The sequence below is a fragment of the Sus scrofa genome, chromosome 1, assembly GCF_054392235.1.
Source record: "Sus scrofa isolate SSC_HxYL_T2T_F1_AM1 chromosome 1, Sscrofa_HxYL_maternal_Yorkshire_Landrace_v2.0, whole genome shotgun sequence".
In the NCBI taxonomy this organism is placed as follows: domain Eukaryota; kingdom Metazoa; phylum Chordata; class Mammalia; order Artiodactyla; family Suidae; genus Sus; species Sus scrofa.
This window is the reverse complement of record NC_139383.1, coordinates 79,829,985-79,852,554: the sequence shown is the minus strand read 5'-3', so window position 1 is coordinate 79,852,554 and position 22,570 is coordinate 79,829,985. Positions and strand designations below refer to the sequence as shown.

The window sequence follows — 22,570 nt, the reverse complement described above, 5'->3', positions numbered from 1 at the left end:
GCATTGCCAAGAGCTGTGGTGCAGGTTGCAGACGAGGCTCGGATCCAGCGTTGCTGTGGCTCTGGTGTAGCCCCGCGGCTACAGCTCCGATTAGACCCCCAGCCTGGAGACCTCCATGTGCCGTGGGAGTGGCCCTAGAAAAGGCAAAAAGACAAAATAAATAAATAAATAAATAAATTTAAGCTCTTTTTGGTAGGAATCATATTTTAGTAATCTCTCTGCCTGTCTGTGTGGCTATAATTCCTACTTGCACTCTGAGAAAATGCAATACTTAGGGCTTATCTATTTGTTCTATGCATGTGTGTGTGTATTCTACTTATCATCCTCTTTTTTTTTTAAAAGAAGTGCTTATTAATGTCAAATAGACTTTGAAAACTAACTCATGTAACCTGTTTTGCTAACTCTAATTCACTGACCTTTTAAAACATCTCTTTTTTTCCTATTTAGTTAACTCTTATTTATATTGGAGTATAGTTGATGTACAATGTTGTGTTAGTTTCAGGTATACAGCAAAGTGATTCAGTTATGCATATACCTATATCCATTCTTTTTCAGTGTCTTTTCTCAAGTAGGTTATTAGGGAATTTTGAGTATAGTTCCCTGTGCTATACAGTAGGTCCTTGTTGCTTATCTATTTTATATATAGTTGTATGTATATGATAATCCCAAACTCCTAATAAAATGTCACTTTTCATACTAAAATTTTTTGAATAAGTAATATGGTTCTATGGTTCAAAAACTGAAAGATGTAAAAACTATTGAGGTAAGTCTCCTATTCTTATCCTTGCCTGGTTGTCCTCCCCATCCCTATCTTTGAGTGCTAAACAATATTCTTGGCAATCTTTTCATATTGGACATAAAGAGTTTTCTCAACATCTTTTATTGCTACAAAGTATTTGCTTGTAAGGATGTACTATAATTAACATAAAGTCTTCTATTGATATATATTTGGTGGTTTTCCATTATTTTACAATTATAAACAATGATTCAATGAATCAATTTGTATAAATGTCATTTTGCAAGTTGGCAAGTATATCAAATAAATTTTCAAAAATAACATTATTGGAAAATTTTCTGCATGCATTTATTAATTAGTTAATGTTGACAAATTGTCATCATAGGGAGTTCGTACAGATTTACACTCCTACAGGTATATTTTGAAGCCAGTAAATTTTTGTCAATCTCCTAGATGAAAAATAATATCTGGGTATAATTTAATTTTTATTTTTCTTGTAATGAGTGATGCTAGTATCTATTCATTCATATGTTTAAATCATTTATAGTTTCACCCACTTTTTGAATATTCTGTTCATATAGTTTGTCCACTTTTGGGTTGTTAGTCTTTTTATTATTGATTTTTAAGAGCTCTTTATATTTTAGAAAATTCATTTTTTAATTTAACTTGAAATTTTTTTTTGCCAGTTTGTTAAATATCTTGCATGTGTGTGTCTATGCGTATGTTTTGAAATTTCTTTTAAATGTTGTTGAATTTATCAACTTCTTTTATAGCCTCTAACTTTTTTTTTTTTTTTTTTTTTTTTGGTGGCTGCACCTATATCTTATGGAGGTTCCCAGGCTAGGGGTCCAGTTGGAGCTATAGCTGCCGGCCTACGTCACAGCCATAGCAACACAGGATCCAAGCTGAGTCTTCGACATGTACAACAGCTCAGGGCAATACCAGATCCTTAATCCACTGAGCGAGGCCAGGAATCGAACCCATAACCTCATGGTTCCTAGTTGGATTCATTTCTGCTGCGCCATGATGGGAACTCCTGTGGCCTCTAACTTTTGAGTCATATTTAGAAAAGCCTTCTACACTCCAAAGTTAAAATATTCTTCTAAATATTCTGTGGTCTAATTTTTCATATTTAAATCTCTGGGCCCCTTGGAATTTATCTTGGTGTACAATATCAGATGTAGAATAATAAATTATCTTTTGACATAATCAGGAAAATGAAGATTAAAACCTTCCTATAGTTTGGAAAAAAAACCGAATCTACTAAATGAATGGCTCAGATTGGTGGTCTACAATGATGCCTCAACCAAAAATCCCCTTCACTGTTTATATTATCTGTATAACTTCCAACTTTCCCAAACTCAAGATTCTAATTCCTCACAAGGCAAGACTAATTTATCAAAATATATTTTTAATTATTTAGCCTTTAAAGGCCACAGTACCAAACACAATATATTACTTAGAGTTTCACAGTCAAATTTTAATAATCTAATATGATGATAAGACCAGGAATCAGTCAAAGGTGAATACAGAACAAAGACTGAATTAGATGTGGAAAATCTTTACTATATAGTTTAGATGGGGTATAAAGTTCCAAAAAAAGAGCATAAAACAGTAGGTAAAATTTCCTAGTTATAACTGGAAGACATATATTTTGACAGTACTTCTGCAGAGAAATGGCTACAGGAGCAAGCCGAACAGGGGCACAAAGTGGCCTCATGGTAGAAAGAGCTTCTTGAAGTTGCTGGACAGATTTTTACTGGTGGGGACACAGAGCAGGTGTGGCTTGTTGACAGAATTTGCTGTCACTTTTACAGGCCTACTTAGGGAAACCAAGTGTGAAAGAGCCCATATGTTCCTAAGATAAGACTATACAGTGGAGCTGTTGCTAGAATCCTCTATCTCGCCCCAGATAACAGGCACTTGAAGAAGACCAAGCCAACAAGAACAGATGAAAAAGGGCACACCTCACTCAATCCCCAACTCCACACCATCTAGTTTGCAGCAGGAGGACTGGCTCCTGGACGGATTGGTCGGTAATGACCACGATGAGTGAGAGTTTCATGGATTGTTAGTAGCCTATTAGTTGCCCTCAGCCTATAAAGAAAAATTAATTGGACAAAGCTGTGGTCTTGGAGTAAATTGCTTTTGCAGATGTTCTAAATATGTCAGTAAAACATTCTGTGTAGATATTTAAATCGGTCATTTAAAGAGCTTTGAAATATGGAGAGAACACTGGACTGGATGTTTAAAGAACTGACATTTATTTCTGATTTTGCTGTGTAGCTGCCTAAATATGTAAACTTGAGAAAATCATGTATCCTTTTTGGCTCTGTGTTCTAAATTATTCAGCTTTGCTCTAGGAATGAATAATTGTACAATCTTAGTGGCTTACAGCAACAGAGAACAACATTTGTTTTTCATGTTCTTGCCAGTTGAGAAGATGGATCATATGCCTATCTGCTTCCAGTGTCCTCTTGCTTCCAGGCTGAAGGAGCTGTGTTCTCCAGGACATGTGAGTCTGTGGCTGAGAGAGTGGGCAAAGTCACATGATGACTGTTAAGGCAATGTCCCTTCACATATCAATGGTCAAGGTCCATGGTCAAGCCCAATGTCAGTGGGATAGACATATATACTTCTGTACAAGGCATGGAGTGTTACATTGCAATGGGTGGAATTAATTAATCCTTTGATAGGAAAGGGAAATGAATATTTAGGAACAGGGAAAAAAAAACCTATCCCAAGTTCTAATCATATTTTTTTTTGTTTTTGTTTTTGCTTTTTAGGGCCACACCCATGACATATGGAGGTTCCCAGGCTAGGGGTTGAATCAGAGCTACAGCTGCTGGCCTACACCACAGCCACAGCAATGCCAGATCCGAGCCTAGTCTTCAACCTATACCACAGCTCACTGCAAGTCCAGATCCTCAAACCACTGAGCAAGTTCAGGGATTGAACCTGCAACCTCATGGTTCCTAGTCAGATGTATTTCCACTGTGCCACAGTGGGAACTCTTCTGATCATAATTTTATCACTGCTTCCTGAATATGCCATACAATACTCTCTGATTATCAGCTTTTAAATGGGGGACATAAATGATCTCCATCTTTCTTTCTCTTACGAAGTTCTATGATTCTGGGAAATAGTGATTTCTATTTATTGTCAGGAAATGGCTTGAAGAGAGGACTGTTGCTTCTGGGCCATGATGACCTAAAGGCAGGGCTCTACATTCTACCTCTGCACATTAGAGTGCCTGGGATGATGAATGGCAAGTAGAGCTGTTTATAGTCATTTGGATTATCTCTTTTCACTAGGTGATAACTGATGGAGTTTAGATTAAAAAGTTGTTGGATTCTCTAAGCTCAAAAGTTCTTGTATGTTTGGGTCTGAGTTCCCAAATTTGTTTGTCAATAGTATACTTTTAAAAGTGATGGGGGAGTTCCCTTTGTTAACCGGCTCAACATTTGATGAATCCGACTAGCATCCAGGAGGACTTGGGTTTGATCCCTGGCCTTGCTCAGTGGGTTAAGGATCTGGCATTGCCGTGAACTGTGGTGTAGGTTGCAGATGTGGCTTGGATCCCACATTGCTGTGGCTGTGGTGTAGGCTGGCAGCTGTAGCTCTGATTCAACCCCTAGCCTGGGAACCTCCATATGCTGCAGGTTCGGCCCTAAACAGTAAAAAAAAAAAAAGAAAAAAAAAGTGATGGGACAAGAGTTCCCGTCATGGCTCGGTGGTTAACGAACCCGACTATTATCCATGAGAACACAGGTACAATTGATCCTTGGCCCTGCTCAATGGGTTAAGGATCCAGCATTGCCGTAAGCTGTGGTCTAAGTTGCAGACTTGACTAGGATCCTGCATTGGTGTGGCTGTGGCATAGGCCAGCAACTATATAGCTCCAATCTGACCCCTAGCCTGGAAACCTCCATGTGCTGCGGTTGAGGGCCTAAAAAGACAAAAGATACACACACACACACACACACACACACACACACACACACACACACACACGCAATAAATAAATAAATAAAATAAAATGTTAAAAAATAAAAATAAAAGTGATGGGACAGCAACTGGAGCTCATGAAAAATAGACTTGGATTAATAGAAATCATAAAAGAGTCATGAAAAAATTAATTCCAATGAGAAGCTTTCAATATTTGATTTATTTGCAAATACACAATCAATGTTGGGTCACATTTAAAATACATGCTGAAATTATGGACCTAACACGGACCAGTAATAATAATAAAAGACAGAGTTTGGCAGCAGCTGCTAAGGAGGGGTAGCCTGTGTAGCAATGGTGGACCTCACATCACATGGTCTGTGATATGTCACCCCACACTGATGCTTGACATCCTTGCCTCCCTCTTGTAAAAGGGAAGTTACCAAAAAAATTAAAAAGTGTTTGATATTCCTCTTGTACATATTCTAGAGTAATTTGAGGAGAAATCTTGCTAATGCTGAGAAGGTATTTTCTTCTGTGGAACACCCATTAATAACTCATAGAAGGCTAGCAAGGTTTTTCTTTGTTAAAAGATAAACTGAGACATGTTACAAATTATGAGTTTATTTGAGCGAACATCCATTCATAGTGGCAGATCCACTTGGGAAGTAGCTAGGAGTGCTCCACAGACAGGAGCATGTGGTATTGGCCATTGTTGATGCGTGTGAGTAGAAGCGAGTCTCAGTAAATCCAATTCTGTGTCTCCCTCTGATGAAAACAGGTTTTGTGGGTGGATTGATGAAAGGGCCCATTAGTTAACATTTGCCCTCTCCTTTTGGAAATAAGTTATAAGTCGATTTTAGAGTTCACAGCTAGTAGTCCTGAAACATGTAGATAGAATCAAAGGTTCAACACATCCCTATTCCTTTACTAGCACTGCTTAGCTAATTTATATATTTGAGTTCCTTGGTGGCTCAACAGGTTAAGGATCTGGCATTGTCATTGCTGTGGCACAGGTTTGATCCCTGGCCTGGGATCTCTTGTATGTGCAGGCATGTTCCCCCCCAAATGTATACATATTAAACATGTATATAATGATAAAATGTATTAATTTTTTTCATCAGGACATATATGCTATAAATCCAGAGAGAATTTTGGATCAACTGTTAACTAGAATTATTTCTTTCCTTTTATCTAAATCATGGGCTTCATGCTTTTGAACATTTGACTAAGGAGTGATTTGGATGAAAGCTACATCTTGTTTGATGTTATTCTAAAGGCTGACAGGATTTTAGGCTTCTGCCGGGAATTGAGCACTTGGTTGCCTGAAGGCAAGTAGATGACCTCTTAAGATGTTCGCCATTACTCTGATGTGACTTCTGATGTGCAGAGGTAGAAAACGTTATTTACAGAGAAGTGGTTGCATAGTATGACTTTTAAAAAATAATAGCTTTATTCAGCTATAATTTGGATACATGAAATTCACATCTTTTAAAGCATACCATTTAGTGGTATTAGTATATTTACAGCATTGCACAACCATCATCACTATGTAATTTAAAACATTGTCATCACCCCCCAAAGAAACTCCACACCTATTAGTAGTCACTTCCTCATTCTCCCACTTCCCCAGCCCTGGAAACCACTTATTTTTCTATCTCTCTGGAATAGTTACAGACTATTTAAACACTGGCATAGGCACTAGATTAATTATATATATATGTGTATGTATGTGTATATATATGTGTATATACACATACACCTACATGTGCTGTCCCTTTTTCTTCTGTGAAACACCCATTAATAACTCATAGAAGGATAGACATAGACACAAATACACATATACATGCAAACACACACACACATATATAAGTACATTTGTGTGTCTTTATAAAGACTTTGTATGAGAAACTCTTTCAGGTTGCAAAAATGGAGACATACTCAGGCATTCAGGCACTCATGTGCATTCAGATATTAGATACAGCATGAGGTCCTGCAGGTTAAGGGCTCAGCCCTACAAGACTCCCTATCTCCACTGCCCCCAACACACACACGCACGTGCACACACACACACACACACACATCAGACTCCTATAGAGAGTCCAGGTTGTCACCTATGGTTCTGACCCACTGGCTATAGGTGAAAGCTTAACTCTTTGCCCAAGTTCCATTAATTTGCTAGAGTGGTTCACAGAACTCAGAGAAACATTTTTCTTACTAGATTGCCTGACAGTTATAAAGGATATAACCTAGGAACAGGCAGATGGAAGAGATGCACAGGGCAAGGGAATTCCATGTGCTCTCTGGGCACCCCACTTTCCCAGAATCATCACGTGTTCCCCAACTCAGAAGCTCTTTTTTTTTCTTATTACTCAATGAATTTATTACATTTATAGTTGTACAATGATCATCACAATCCAATTTTATAGGATTTCCATCCCACACCCCTAGTGCATCCCCCCACCCTACAACCTGTCTCCTTTAGAAACCATAAGTTTTTCAAAGTCTGTGAGTCAGAATATGTTCTGCAAAGAAGTTCGTTGTGTCCTTCTTTCAGAGTCCAATGTCAGTGATAGCATTTGATGTTGGTGTCTCATTGTCTGAGTGACTTCACTTAGCATGATAATTTCTAGGTCCATCCATGTTGCTGAAAATGCCATTATTTCATTCCTTTTAATGTCTGAGTAATATTCCATTGTGTATATGTACCATGTCTTCTTGATCCGCTCCTCTGTCAATGCACATTTAGGTTGTTTCCATGTCTTGATTATTGAAAATAGTGCTGCAATGAACATTGGAGTACATGTGTCCTTTCTTTTCTTTCTTTCATTTTTTTTTTTTTGCCATTTTTTGGGCTGCTCCCATGGCGTATGGATGTTCCCAGGCTACGGGTTGAATTGGAGCTATAGCCATCGGCCTACACCAGAGCCACAGCAACATGGGATCCGAGCCGAGTCTGCAACCTACACCACAATTCACGGCAACGCTGGATACTTAACCAACTGAAAGAGGCCAGGGATCGAACCCAAAACCTCATGGTTCCTAGTTGGATTCGTTAACCACTGAGCCATGAAGGGAACTCCACACATGTGTCTTTTTGAGTCATGGTTTTCTCTGGATAGATGCCCAGGAGTGGGATTACTGGATTAAATGTTAATTTTATTTTTAGTTTTCTGAGACATCTCCATACTGTTTTCCACAGTGGTTGCACCAATTTACATTCCCACCAACAGTGTAATAGGGTTCCTTTTTCTCCACACCCTCTCTAGCACTTATTGTTTGTAGACTTTTTGATGATGGCCATTCTGGCTGGTGTAAAGTGGTACCTCATAGGGGTTTTGATTTGCATTTCTCTAACGATGAGTGATGTTGAACATCTTTTCATTTGTTTTTTGGCCATCCATATGTCTTCTTTGGAGAATTGTCTGTTTAGATCTTCTGCCCATTTTTTGATGGGGTTGTTTGTTTTTTTGGTATTGAGCTGTCGGTGTTTATAAATTTGGGAAATGAATCCTTTGTCAGTCAATTCATTTGCAAAGATTTTCTCCCATTCTGTGGGTTGTCTTTTTGTTTTGTTTAGGGTTTCCTTTGCTGTGCAGAAACTTTTAAGTTTAATTAAGTCCCATATGTTTATTTTTGCTTTTTTTGTCATTACTCTAAGAAGTGGATCTGAGAAGATGTTGCTATCATTTATGTCAGAGAGTCTTTGGCTTATGTTTTCCTCTAAGAGTTTTATAGTGTCTAGTTGTATATCTAGGTCTTTAATTCATACTGAGTTTATTTTTGTGTATAGTGTTAGGAAGTGTTCTAATTTCATTCTTTTCCTTGTGGCTGTCCAGTTTTCCCAGCACCACTTATTGAACAGGCTGTCTTTTCTCTGTTGTAAATTCTTGCCTCCTTTGTCATAGATTAGTTGACTGTAGGTGCATGGGTTTAATTCTGGGCTTTCTGTCCTGATCCACTGATCTGTAATTCTGTCTTTGTGCCAGTACCATATGTTTTTGATGACTGTTGCTTTGTAGTATAGTCTAAAATCAGGGCGCATGATTCCTCCAGCTCCATTTTTCTTTTTCAGAATGTCTTTGGCTATTCTGGGTCTTTTGTGCTTCCAAATAAACTTTAAAATATTTTGTTTGAGTTCTGTGAAAAATGTCCTTGGTAATTTGATAGGGATTTCATTGAATCTGTATATTACCTTGGGTAGTATAAATTTTGCTGATACTGATTCCTCCAATCCAAGAGCATGGTATGTCTTTCCATCTGTTTGTGTCATCTTTAATTTCTTTCATCAGTGTCTTGTAGTTTTCAGAGTACAGGTCTTTTGTGTCTTTAGGTAGGTCTACTCCTAGGTATTTTATTCTTTTGGATGCGATGGTAAATGGGATTGCTTCCCTAAATTCTCTTTCTGATCTTTCATTGTTAGTATATAGAAATGCCATCGATTTCTGTGTATTAATTTTGTATCCTGTGACTTTGCCAAATTCATGGATGAGCTCTAACAGTTTTCTGGTTGCATTGTTAGGATTCTCTAGGTATAGTATCATGTCATCAGCAAATAATGATAGTTTTACTTCTTCTTTTCCAATTTGGATTCCTTTTATTTCTTTTTTTTCTCTTATTGCTGTGGCTAGGACTTCCAAAACTATGTTGAAGAGTAGTGGCGAGAGCAGACATCTTTGTCTTGTTCCTGATCTCAGCTGGAATTCTTTCAGCTTTTCCCCATTGAGAATGATGTTCGCTGTGGGTTTGTCGTATATGGCCTTTATCATGTTGAGGTAGGTTCCCACTCTGCCCACTTTCTGAAGGATTTTTATCAGAAATGGGTGTTGGATTTTGTCAAAGGCTTTTTCTGCATCTATTGAGAGGAACATGTGGTTTTTATTCTTCAGTTTGTTAATGTGGTGTATCACACTGATTGATTTGTGGATATTGAAGAACCCTTGCATCTCTGGGAAAAATCCCACTTGATCCTGATGTACAATCCTTGTAATGTATTGTTGGATTCTGTTTGCTAGTACTTTGTTGAAGATTTTTGCATCAATGTTTATCAGTGAAACTGGCCTGTAGTTTTCTTTTTTTTGTGGTATCTTTGTCTGGTTTTGGTATCAGGGTGATGGTGGCCTCATAGAATGAATTTGGGAGTGTCTCTTCTTCTGCAATTTTTTTAGAATAGTTTCATAAGGATAGGTGTTAGCTCTTCTCTAAATGTTTGATAGAATTCGCCTGTGAAGCTGTTTGGTCCTGGACTTTTGTTTGTTGGAAGTTCTTTAATCACAGTTTCAATTTCAGTTCTTGTGATGGGTCCATTCATCTTTTGTATTTCATCTTGGTTTCATCTAGGAGGATTGTACTTTTCTAAGAATTTGTCCATTTCTTCTAGGTTTTCCATTTTATTGGTGTATAGTTGCATTTAGTAGTCTCTTATGGTCCTTTGTATTTCTGTGATGTCCGTTGTTACTTCTCCTTTTTCATTTCTAATTTTATTGATTTGAGTCCTCTCTCTTTTGCTTGATAAGTCTGGCTAAGGGTTTATCAATTCTGTTGATCTTTTCAAAGAACCAGATTTTCGTTTCATTCATCTTTTCTATGGTTTTCTTCATTTCTATTTCATTGATTTCTGCTCTGATCTTTATGATTTCTTTCCTTCTACTAACTTTAGGTCTTGTCTGTTCTTCTCGCTTGAGCTACTTTAGATGTAAAGTGAGCTTGTTTATTTGAGCTTTTTCTTGTTTCCTGAGGTGGGCTTGTATTGCTATAAACTTTCCTCTTTGAATGGCTTTTGTTGCATTCCATAGGTTTTGGAGTGTCGTATCTTTGTTGTCATTTGCTTCTAGGTATTTTTTAATTTCCTCTTTGATTTTTTCAGTGATCCATTGGTTGTTTAGTAGCATGTTGTTTAGTCTCCATGTGTGTGTGTTTTTTGCAGGTTTTTTCTTGTTGTTGATGTCCAGTCGTATAGCATTGTGGTCGGAAAAGATGCTTGATATGATTTCAATTTTCTTAAAGTTACGAGGTTTGATTTGTAGCCCAGGATGTGGTCAGTCTTAGAGATTATTCCATGTGCACTTGAGAAGAATGTGTCTTCTGTTGCTTTTGGATGGAATGTCCTATAAATATCTATTAAGTCCATCTGGTCTAATGTTTCATGCAGGGCTTGTGTTTCCTTGTTGATTTTCTGTCTGGATGATCTGTCCATTGCTGTAAGTGGGGTGTTAAATTCCCCCACTATTATCATGTTATTGTCAATTTGTCCTTTTAAGGTTGTTAGCAGTTGCCTTATATATTGTGATGAACCTATGTTGGGTGTGTAGATATTTAAAATTGTTATGTCTTCTTCTTGGATTGACTCAGAAGCTCTTTGAACCCAGTAGTTTTGGGGTTTTATGGAGGCTTTAGTACATAGGGGCAATTGATTACATCATGGGCTCAATCTCCATCCCCTCTCCCCTCCTCAGAGGTCAGTGAGGTGGGACTGAAAGTTCCAACTCTCTAATCACATGGTTTGTTTCTCTGGCAACCAGCCTCCATCATTAGGTTCGGTCCCCAAATTACCTCACTAACATAAACTCAGCTGTTGTTGAAAGAGGTTTGTTATGAATATCAAGACCCTTGAATATCTCTTGTCACTTAGGAAATTCCATGAGTTTTTGGAGCTCTGTGTCTGAAAAGGGGATGAAGAACAGATATATTTCTTATTATGAAAACCAACCCAAATATATTTCTTATTATAAAAACCAACCCTCCTGAGTTTGAATCTTTGTCAAGTCACTTAATAGCTTTGCTCCAGTGTTCTCCCATTTTAAAAATAAGGATGATAAGAATTCCTGTTGTGGCTCAGCAGTTAACAAACCCAAATAGTATCCATGAGGTTCCAGCTTTGGTCCCGACCTTGATCAGTGAGTTAAGGATCCAGTGTTGCTGTAAGCTGTGGTGTAGTTCTCAAATGTGGCTCGGATCTGGTGTTACTGTGGCTGTGGTGTAAGCCAGAAACTATAGCTCCAATTCAACCCCTAGCCTGGGAACTTCCATATGCTGTTGGTGCAGCTGTAAAAAGCCAAAATAAAATAAAATAAAATAAAAATAAAAATAAGGGTGATAATAGTACCTACACCATAGGACTGATGGAGAGCTTAGACTGAAGGATACACATAGGGAACAAAGAACAACTTCTGACGTTAAGCGAGTGTTATGTAGATGTTAACTATGGTTACGAGATTTCATATATCTCTGATGACTCAATTCTTTGATCAGCTTTTGAAAGTAACAGACCATTGGCTTTGTTAGTGATTTACACAACAGGGTGACTCAGCTTAATCTGAATGGGCCACAATTTCTCTCTACTCCACTATGTGTCATAAGTTATATTGCCTCATGGTTCCTGCTTTATTGCCTTTTCTGTGGTTTTCTCTGGGCTTCCTCAACATTCCATCAACCACCAACTCTTACCTTCTCTGACCTGCGACAGAAAATCTGACAGATTTGGCATGTCCTATTAGAATAGAGAGTGTGTGTATTGAGTACAATGTCAGCCCTAGTTCTGAATCAAGCTAAGGTAGCAGGGTCACATGGCACAGAGCCTGGCTAAACACACACACACACACACACACACACACACACACACACAGCTATGAGCTTGATGAAAACCTTGGGGCTTCTGAAAAGAGGTAGGTGTAATTTTTAGGTCTCCTTCATAGAATATCCACTACACTGTCATACCAGGGGACGTATTTGCTGTATTAAGTGGGAAAAGAAGAATACAGATTTTTACAACACAAGTAAGATGATGGGAGAAAAATAAGAAAACACACAACTTAAAACAAGTTACTACCTTAAACAACATACCTTATAGTTAATAAAGTCTAACTCAAGTATTCTTTTTTCTTTAAAGAATAATGTTTTATTATCATGATTTGTGAAAAGAGAGTAGACAGTTCAAGAAAGGACACAGACAGTGTCCTGTTTAAGGTCCCAGATTTCTTCTTTTTGATGGGGATGGGACCTGATGACATCCGGAGGCCATTCTAATGCCACCAGTGTTCTTTCATCCGGAAGGGTCATGAAGAGTAGAAGTTAATAATATTGTAGAAATTTTAAAGGCATGAGCTGTAATGTGTTCTTTAAAATGTAACCATTTCTCCGTCTAAGGAGATGTCAATGGTGTAAAAGAAAAGTTGAGAATGATAGTAAATTACTTAGATAATTTAGTTGGGGATTTTATAATTGAGAAAGGAAAAAATATTTCAGATAAGATTTGCCTAACTGACACAATGATATACTCCTCACCATCTTTATTTATTTATTTAATTATTTTTTGCGTTTTAGGGCCACGCTTGTGGCATAAGGAGGTTCCCAGGCTAGGGGTCGAATTGGAGCTACAGCTGTCGGCCTATACCACAGCCACATCAGATCCAAGCTGTGTCTGCGACCTACACTACAGCTCCCGCCAGTGCCAGAACCTTAACCCACTGAGGGAGGCCAGGGATTGAACCCACAATGTCATGATTCCTAGTCAGATTTGATTCTATTGTGCTACGATGGGAACTCCCGTCACCATCTTTATTTTCGCGAGTGTGGAGACCACATAAAGTCCTTGGTTCACCCTACTTGTTCTGGACATGCCAACTCTTCAAAACAGTTTTAAAAAATTTCTCTACTTGGAGGAATCTATGACATATGGCTCTCAGTTTGTTTTCCAGCTGTTTTCTGTTAACCTAGACTCTGGGAATTTTTTTCCCAACTAATTTATATATAAAGGCAGGATGCAAGTCAAGTAGGGAGTTGTACTTTGGACGTGAGGTTGTTCACAGAGCATGAAAAGAGAACATGATTATTTTAGCAAATTACAGATGGATGACTATTTATAATTTTTTTTGGGTCTTTTTATTGTCTTTTTAGAGCCACACCCTTAGCATATGGAAGTTCCCAGGCTAGGGGTCAAATTGGAGCTGTAGCTGCCGGCCCACATCACAGCCACAGCAACATGGGATCCAAGCCATGTCTGCGACCTACACCATAGCTCATGGCAACAGAGGATTCCTAACCCACTGAGTGAAGCCAGGGATCAAACCCACATCCTCATGGATACTAGTCCGGTTTGTTACCACTGAGCCCTGATGGGAACACTTATAATTTTTTATTCTTTCTCACTCTCCCATACTCTTGCTTCTCTTTCCCTTTTCACCTTTATGAAATTTTCCGATAGACTGTTTTATCCTTATCTGATTGAGGATGTACACCTGGAATAATTCTAAACCTGTATGAGCGGCACCCCTTTTAAAGTCATAGGATCACGGAAGCAATTAATTAAAAAAACAGCAGGTTCTTACCTGATGTCTTCAGGATGACTTTTAATTACACCACATGCCCTACTTTTCCCAAGGAGGATGCTCTGTAAACCTGCACATGGTTTTTCCCCACAGTCCTTGCAGACAAACCCTCTGTCCAGCAGGACTGCTGCTGCTTGCCAGACCAAATCCTTTCTCTGCGACAAAGCCTGCCATTGTGTCCCCCATGCAGCCCCATTGATCTCTCCCAAAGGGCCTTTTAGAACATGTGCACACTTATTTCCATTCCCTGATGTGCTGGACGCAATAATAGCCAGAGAACCATGGTAACTTGCTTGGACTCAACGCTCTCCAGTGTTCTCTGAAAGCCGTATCTGGCAGCTGGACTTGTGTGTGTGTGTGTGTGTGTGTGTGTGTGTGTGTGTGTGTGTGTGTGTGTGTCTAGTTAGGGGAGGGCAATCTCTGGTGCTTTTGTTGGAGGGTGAGGAGGGAATAAAGAGCTTGAAGAAGTGACAAGGTGTCAGTGTCCTCCTGACTCAGCTGTTCAGGGCCCTAATCCCAGCCCACAACTGGATGTCTAAGGGATTGAAGGAGAACGTTCCTTCTGGCTAATTTCCAACTGTTTCCAAATGCACTTGATAAAGTTCCATGTGATTTTTTTTTTTTATGTACCACCTGCTCTAGCAATCCCAAAGCAACTTTTCCCCCGCTCCATTGTACTGTACATCTGTTATTTTGCTGACATGGAAGCTAGCATAACAATTAGATTCATTACTTGCCCAATAAATGGATTCCAGCTAAACTTAAAAGACCTCAGTGTATTCTTTGAGCATTTATCCAATGAGAGAACGAATTTTAAAATCCTGTTTAAAAAGGCTTTTTCAAGTTAGACCAGTAACTTGTCATTCATATAAGCTTGTTTTATTTCAAGGTGGTGATGAGATGAAATTAGAAAGCCTGAATGATGGGTAAGACAATGAGAGGTGGCTGGGAATCATTTTCACTTTCTTTTAAGCAAAAGAAATTTTGGGAAGGTATTTAAAAAAAAATCCCAAATTTTCTATCTGCAGAACAATTTTAACAAATGAAGACCTTGATGGAGTGACAATTGCTCCCCCCCCACTTCTTCCCCATAATAAAAACAAAGAAACAAGTTCTTCTCTAGAGCTTTTTTTTTTTAAAGAATTATATATATATATATATATATATATATATATACACTTTCGTTGGGTAAGGAAGGAAGGTAATTTGAAAATATATATTTTTTTTCTTTTTAGGGCCGCACCTGCAGCATATGGAAGTTCCCAGGCTAGGGATCAGATCAGAGGTGCAGCTGTCAGCCTACATACCACAGCCATAGCAACGCAGGATCTGAGTCAAGTCTGCAACTTAGACCACAGATCAAGGCAAGGCCGAATACTTAACTCACTGAGTGGGGCCAGGGATCAACCTGCATCTTCGTGGATACTAGTTGGGTTTATTACTGCTGAACCACAATGGGAACTCCTTGAAAACAGTTTTCTATGTTGAAGTACACGTCATGGTTCAGCCCTAGGCACTGTCTTCATGTGTGGCTGTGTGGTGTAAAGTTTCACTGAACATTTTCTGAGAGAAAGGGACTAAATAAACTCATTAAAGGGCTGCTATGGCTGGAGGTGCTAAGCCCCCCCAAAAGAAGCTGGTAGTGGAGTTGAAGGAAGTTCTTATCCCTAGCGGGGAATTTAAATTGACAAGATAAACTTATGTATGCCTAAAAATAGCCAGTTTATATTATTCAGACTCAGAAATTGCTGTCTAAAAAGTTTACTTCAAATTTGGTTTAAAAAACACTGATGAAGCTTTTTTAAAAATATTAATATTCTTATACCTAAATTCTATACAACAAATATAATTGATTACCTCTTATGTACAAAGAATTGTGCTAGTGGCTGCAGGGAATACAAATGAATAAGACAGAACTTTCTTGAGGTGTTTTTAGGCTAATTGCAAAAGATAGAAGTAGAAAAGAATGAGGCCACACCCCAAACCTCTGTTTCAGGCAAAAGAAGAAAAATCCCACAATTAATACATATTTTTAAAAGTATTTGGAGCTTCAAATAGATAGGATTGTAATCCATGGAAGGGTACGTACGCCAGGTCCAGTTAACATGATGAGTTAATGCTAAAAAGTTGTAGCCATGTTATTTTTCCCAATTAACCCACAGAAGTCTAACATGTAAATGTTACTTTAATAGTATGATTAGCATATATGTATATATGAATAGATATATAATTTGTATATATATGAATACATTCATATATATTAATTGTAATCTGACCACCATTATATGTTTTGTTTATATATGAACTAATTTATAAGATTATCAACGAGGGGAAGAACATTAGAAGAAAGGATTTGTTTTTCAGGGTTCTGGGAAAACCTCTGGTATACTTTGTCCATTGTAGGTGTGAAGGTTTAAAAGTTTGAAATTTGGGAATTAGCTACAAAATATTGATTTCATGCATTCTTTCAACAAATATCATTGAGCACCCATGATATAAACCACATCTAGGCACTGGAGATGGAATGATGCGAAATCCTCACTATTCTGAACATCAAGTTCTCATGGTGAGAGTTGACGGACATTAAGTAAATACAGGATGTGTCAGATGCAGGTAAGATCTATGGTGAAAAATGCATTAGGCAACTGGGAGAGGATGTATGTTATATAGGTTGTCAAAGAAGACATACTATTTGGAGTTTCTGTTGTGGCTCAGTGTTAACGAATCGACTAGGAACCATGAGGTTGGGGGGTCGATCCCTGGACTTGTTCAGTAGGTTAAGGATCTGGCATTGCCATGAGCCGTGGTGTAGGTCACAGATGCGGCTCGGATCTGCTACAGCTGATTAGACCCCTAGCCTGGGAACTTCCATTTGCCCTGGGTGCAAAAAGGCAAAAAAAGAAGACATGCTATTTGGATAGAGAGCTGAAGGTGGTTTGGAGGAAGGGAGATCCATGAGCAGGAGCAGGAAGTACAAAGGCCCTGAGGCGGGAGGGTGCCTGGGGGTGTGAGGAACAACTTGGAGACCAGTAAGATTTGAGTAGAGTGATGGGAGATTTAGGAGTAAGAGAAGCCTTTAAAGCCATTGTGAGAACTTTGGCTTTTACTTTGATTCAATTGGAGACATTGGCTGCTCTTTAAGAGACAGAGCCCACGATCTGACTTCCATTTATTCCAATGTGGGTGACTTGGACTAAGGTGGCAGACATAGAATTTGGAATATTTTGAAGAGGATCCAGTAGGATTTTCTAATGAATTAGAAGTGGAGAGTGAGAGGAAAAAAAGTCAAGAATAACTAGGAGGATTTTGACTTAAGTACTAGAAAGAAAGGAGGAAGGAAAGGAAGGGAATGATGGGAAAATCGTAAACCAAAACTGAATCCCAGTCTCCAACATTGGGCCCCCAAATTTCTCAGACATTCTGTGAGAGGTGGCATTTCATCCAATACGTAACATCTAGACTAGTGCTGTCTACTAGATGAGTAATGCAAACTATGGGTATAAAACCACACGGGTATTAAGAAGGACAAGGAAACAGGTGAGAATTAATTTTAATAATGTATTTTATTTTACCCAATATATCCAAAATGTTATCATTTCCACATATAAGTAATACAAAGATTATAATTTTACATATTCCTTTTCCTATTAAATCTTCAAGATCCACTGGTTATTTAATACTTAAGAGTATGTGTTTTATGTGGTTAATAGCTACCATTTTGGACAGCTTAGATTTAGACCATTCATAGGTTTTGAGTTAGTTCTTCCATATTTAGGAATCACAAAGAATGATCCAACTCTTTTTGGATCTGGATAAGTTCTCCTCAGGTCATGTGTATATAAAATTCCCACTATGGGAGCTTCTGTCATGGCTCAGTGGTTAACAAACTCGACTAGTAACCATGAGGTTGAGGCTTTGATCCTTGGCCTTGCTCAGTGGGTTAAGGATCTGGCATTGCTGTGAGCTGTGGTGTAGGTTGCAGACATGACTTGGATCTTGCATTGCTGTGGCTGTAACATAGGCCAACAGCTACAGCTCCAATTTGACCCCTAGCCTGGGAACCTCCATATGCTGTGGGTACAGCTCTTAAAAAAAAAAAAAAAAAAAAAATTCCCACTGTGGTGCAATGGGATCAGCGACATCTCTGAAACACTAAGACCACAGGTTCAATCCCTGGTGCTATGTAGGTCACAGTGGGGGCTCAGATCTGACCCCTGACCCAGGAACTCCATATAGTGCAGGGCAGCTGAAAAACAAACTATATATATATATATATATGTATGTATATATATGTATATTTACAAAGTTTAGATATATGTTGTTTACATAGAATTAGACATAGCATTGCATTCATCCAAGTTAAGGTTTAATTGACAATCACTAAAAACCAAATGGAAAAAATATTTTCCCTCACTTTTCCACTTTGGGGAACATCTTTTAGTCAGAGGAAGGATGAAGTGTTATTTTGGAGTCTGTGTGTGTGTGTTTTCTTGCGTACACACACTCACTTGCATATTTGCTTATGCGTCTGTGTTCCCTGAAAGATGAGTTGCCTCATTCAATCAAAGTCATAATTCCATGGAAGTATTGGTAAAAATCCTGGCCCTAGGACATAGCAGAGTGCAGTCTCCTGACTGTCATCCAGTGTGGAGAGACCAGGTTAATTGTTTATGATAAATAAAAGCTATTGTACATTCCTGAAGTTGAAGGATATATTGCTTCTGAAAGAGAAAAAGTCTTGAAGTTTTGTATCTATAATCATTAGCTATAAAAAATTATTTGTGGAAATTCCCATTGTGGCTCAGTGGGTTATGAATCCAACCAGTATCCATGAGGATGTGTGTTCAATACCTAGCCTCACTCAGTGGGTTAAGGTTCCAGCGTTGCCATGAGCTGTGGTGTAGGTTGCAGATGTGGCTTGGATCCTGTGTTGCTGTGGTGTAGGCTGGCAGCTGCAGCTCTGATTTGACCCCTAGCCCAGGAACTTTCATATGCCACAAGTGCATCCCTAAAAAGAAAAAAAAACAAACGAAAAAACAGACAAACTTGAAGTTGTTAGTTTGCGAGAGGAATGCTAACATACAGGATCTAGGAAAGTAGATAAAGTAGGTGAAGAGGAAAAGCCCATACCATAAGAAGGTAATCAGAAAGCGAAGTGAAAGGACTGGAAAGCCACACTTACCCTACTTAGCGGTTTTGCCCAAGATCAGCCTAACCCCAGTGCAATGCTCCCTGCAGTCAGAGGGACCTGTAGTCCCCTGAGCGCCCCCACCCTGCCCCAGCAGAGAGGACAGGTAAGAGGGAATGCAGGTGAGCTTATTTCTCAAGCATTCCACCAACCAGAAAGTCACTCAATTATGGATATCTTTGGACAACAAAGGTCTCATTGTTTGACTGCCTAATTAAACTGCCCAGGGAAGGAGGAAAACAAACATTTGGGACTTAGTCTCAATTCACCATCACTTGCTTATTTATATTTGTTTTAAACTGGTGTTTTTGGTTTTGTTTTGTTTTGTTTTTTGCTTTTTAGGACCACACTGGGGGCATATGGAGGTTCCCAGGCTAGGGGTTGAATTGGAGCTGTAGCTGCTGGCCTACACCACAGCCATAGCAATGTAGGATCTGAGCAGGGCTGCGACCTACACCACAGCTCATAGCTACACCAGATCCTTAACCCACTGAGCAAGGCCAGGGATTGAACCCACAACCTCGTGGTTCCTAGTTGGATTCATTTTCGCTGCACCACAACAGGAATTCCTGTTTTAAACTGTTTTAAATGTAGAGATGATGAATGAATACATGCTCATTGAAGCAAGAAAGTAAATACAAATCCATTGCTTCACATGAGGCTGCAGAGCTTCAGGGAGGCTTAGCAATTGGGTATGAGGCAGAGATTGGATTTGAAACTAAGCTTTACTTCCTTATCACAAGAGTCTCTTGAATGACTTCGCTAAGCTCTGGATAGTTTAATGTGGAGTGGAAGAGGGGTGAAGAATGACAGCTACTTTCGTCAAGTGAGGACTCTGTGAAGCAGGGCAGAGGGCTGTGAAGGAATGGGAACACCATGCTTCAGGCTTCCTATTCCTGGCTTCCTTGTGCATATGTACCAGTAATAAACCTTGCTTGTTTTGTTGATCCAAGGAGATAATAGAAAGGACCTTTTATGCTGTATGGTGGTATGTGTTCATAATGCTAATAGTTATGTGGAGTGTTTGCCATTCATAAGAGTGAAAAGTGAAAGTGGAGGCTTTGGACAACTGTTGGGTAGTGTGTAATAGACATCTCAGGCAGAGAGAAAAAATCCCAGAAAACTGAGAAGGAATCAAAGGTACACCTCCCATACATACCTGTGTTGCCCTGGTCCGGATCATTTATCTTTCAGTTTGTTCACCAGATTTTCACTGATCACTTTTCCAGTCAAATACTAGGTTGGCACTGGTAGTCCCAGGCAGCTTTGTGTCCCTAGGAAGGTTGTCTGGGAATCAGCGTCTGGACCCTGCAAAGCAGGTCCTGTAAAATCTAAATCACTGGCCCCACCACAAAAATGAATACGTGCAAATTATTCACACTGAGAAAATCCAGTCAGCTCTGAAAAAGGAACAGGTGATCCCTTTTAAAACAAAACAATACAATGCAGAATATGTAAACAGAACTTCCAGAAGGGTACAATGGGGGAGTAATTATTTATCTTTGCTTCACTTAAAAGATTTCAACAAAGAGTTTCTTTGAATATGGAACTGTCTCTTAATGCTCTTAAACATATGTTCATAGATGACGAAATACTTGGTCGAGGGCCAGATGGAACCAGCCCACAATGTGGTGTTAGGATGCGGTGCTAAAAGGTCATTCATCAGCTAAGAGTATAAAGATTTCTGGGAAGACAGTTTAAGCCAGTGGAGTCTGTGGTGTGGTGATGTGCAAAAAGAACACTTCTGTCAAGTTTCGCTTATTTGTTCTTCATTGAAAATAAGTTATTTTTGAATTGGGTATCTGTAGATGTGAGGGTGCATTTATGTCAAGCTGGAAGAATTTTGAAAACGTTGTAATGTACTTAATTATAGTTCTTCTTCTTTTAAATATACAACCTCTCTACAGAATTCTTAATGGATTTAATAACCTCTTACACATTGCAACAGATATTTTTGACCCTTGGAATTTGAATTAGTCCCTCTGGTACTCTCTCCTGTGTCACTCCTTCATTTTTGAAGAAATAGATCAGATCTCAAAATGCTGTCCCTGGATTGGGAGAATCCACGTGATTTACTAGAAAGAGATTCAAATTGAAAGTAGGAAAATCTTGGGTCTCAACCAGAATTTGCCACTATTTGGCTGTTTTTTGAAAAAATTACTTATTTATTAATTTTTTTTTTTAAGGGCCTTATCCACAGCATATGGAAGTTCCTAGGCTGGGGGTTGAATTGGAGCTGTAGCTGCCAGCCTATGCCACAGCCACTGCAACACCAGATCCAAGCCGTGTCTGCAACCTACACCACAGCTCACGGCAATGCTGGATCCTTAACCCACTGATGGAAGCCAAGGATTGAACCTGTGTCCTCATGGATGCTAGTCAGATTTATTTCTGCTGAGCCACAACGGGAACTCCATGTTTCTTTCCTTTTTAATTAAAATGAGAGTGTGGGATTTTATAATTTCTAATGGTCTGACACAGTTTCAAAATTCTATCCTGTGAGTTCACTCTTTCAGATGCCTTTTTTAGATGGCTGTGAATTGCTCAATATTTCTATCTATCTAATCATAGAACAATGTCCTTCCCAACAGGTTCCTGAGGAAATCCAAATCCAAATGGACAAATAGTAAGAGAAGTAGTCTTAGGGTTTCTTTTCTTTCTTTGGCATTTTGCCTGATTTCTTAATTTCAGTCTGATTTCTTTGAAGCTGTGTTTATTGTTCTTGCTGCCACAGAACACTTATCATGAGCCCTGTCATTATTTAACAGAAAAAAAAAAAATTGGCTAAGCCCCTGGATGCCTTCTACAACCTCTCTGATGAGACGCTAATAAATTTTACTCCATTTTTCCAAGCTTACAACAGTGCTCTTCAAGGCTTCAAGCCTTTGTCTTTGCTGTTCCTTTTCCTGGTTATTCTCTATAACCCTCTCCATCCTTTAAAACTGATCTCAAATATCACTTCCTCTGCAAAGCCTGCCAGAGAACTTCCACTTTTGCATTCATCACATTGCACTGTAATTGTTTGTTTACACATCTGTTTCCTCTACTGGACTCAGAGCTCCCTGAGGTCGGAAATCTTGTCTTGTTCAACTTTGCAGCTTCCTGTTGGCTGCAGGGAAGTCCAGAGTCAGAAAGGTGACCCGCCCTTAGCAAGTATGTGACCCTTTAGGAAAGTTTTCCTGCCTCCACATTTGCCCCCTTCTTCTTCCTCCCTTGGCTTTATCAATCTTATCTACTTCTAATTCCTGTTATCTGGGGGCATTGTTTATATCTTAATAAACCATCTAATTTTTTTTTTTAAATTTGGACGGTTTAATAAGGAAAATATTTATCTGTGTATTCCTAGGGCTTGATACAGCACTGGTGCCGGGA

The 22,570-nt window shown here is 38.9% G+C and overlaps 1 protein-coding gene across 43 annotated transcripts in view; it reads left to right on the top strand.

Moving 5' to 3' along the window:
• Positions 1-22,570, top strand: part of LOC146406163 (uncharacterized) — a 1,231,956-nt gene that overhangs the window by 108,218 nt on the left and 1,101,168 nt on the right. For 35 of the 43 annotated variants that reach the window (XR_014807279.1, XR_014807256.1, XR_014807208.1 and 32 more), the window contains one exon: positions 3,172-3,251. Coding sequence is in view for 2 of the 43 variants with exons in the window: in XM_084963227.1 (XP_084819353.1) it covers positions 3,172-3,251 (80 nt within the window). In the remaining 41 variants the exon portion in view is untranslated. Of the gene's footprint in view, positions 1-3,171; positions 3,524-4,374; positions 5,788-22,570 lie in introns of those variants that run through there. The other 8 variants (XR_014807261.1, XR_014807292.1, XR_014807260.1 and 5 more) reach the window with 3 other exon arrangements.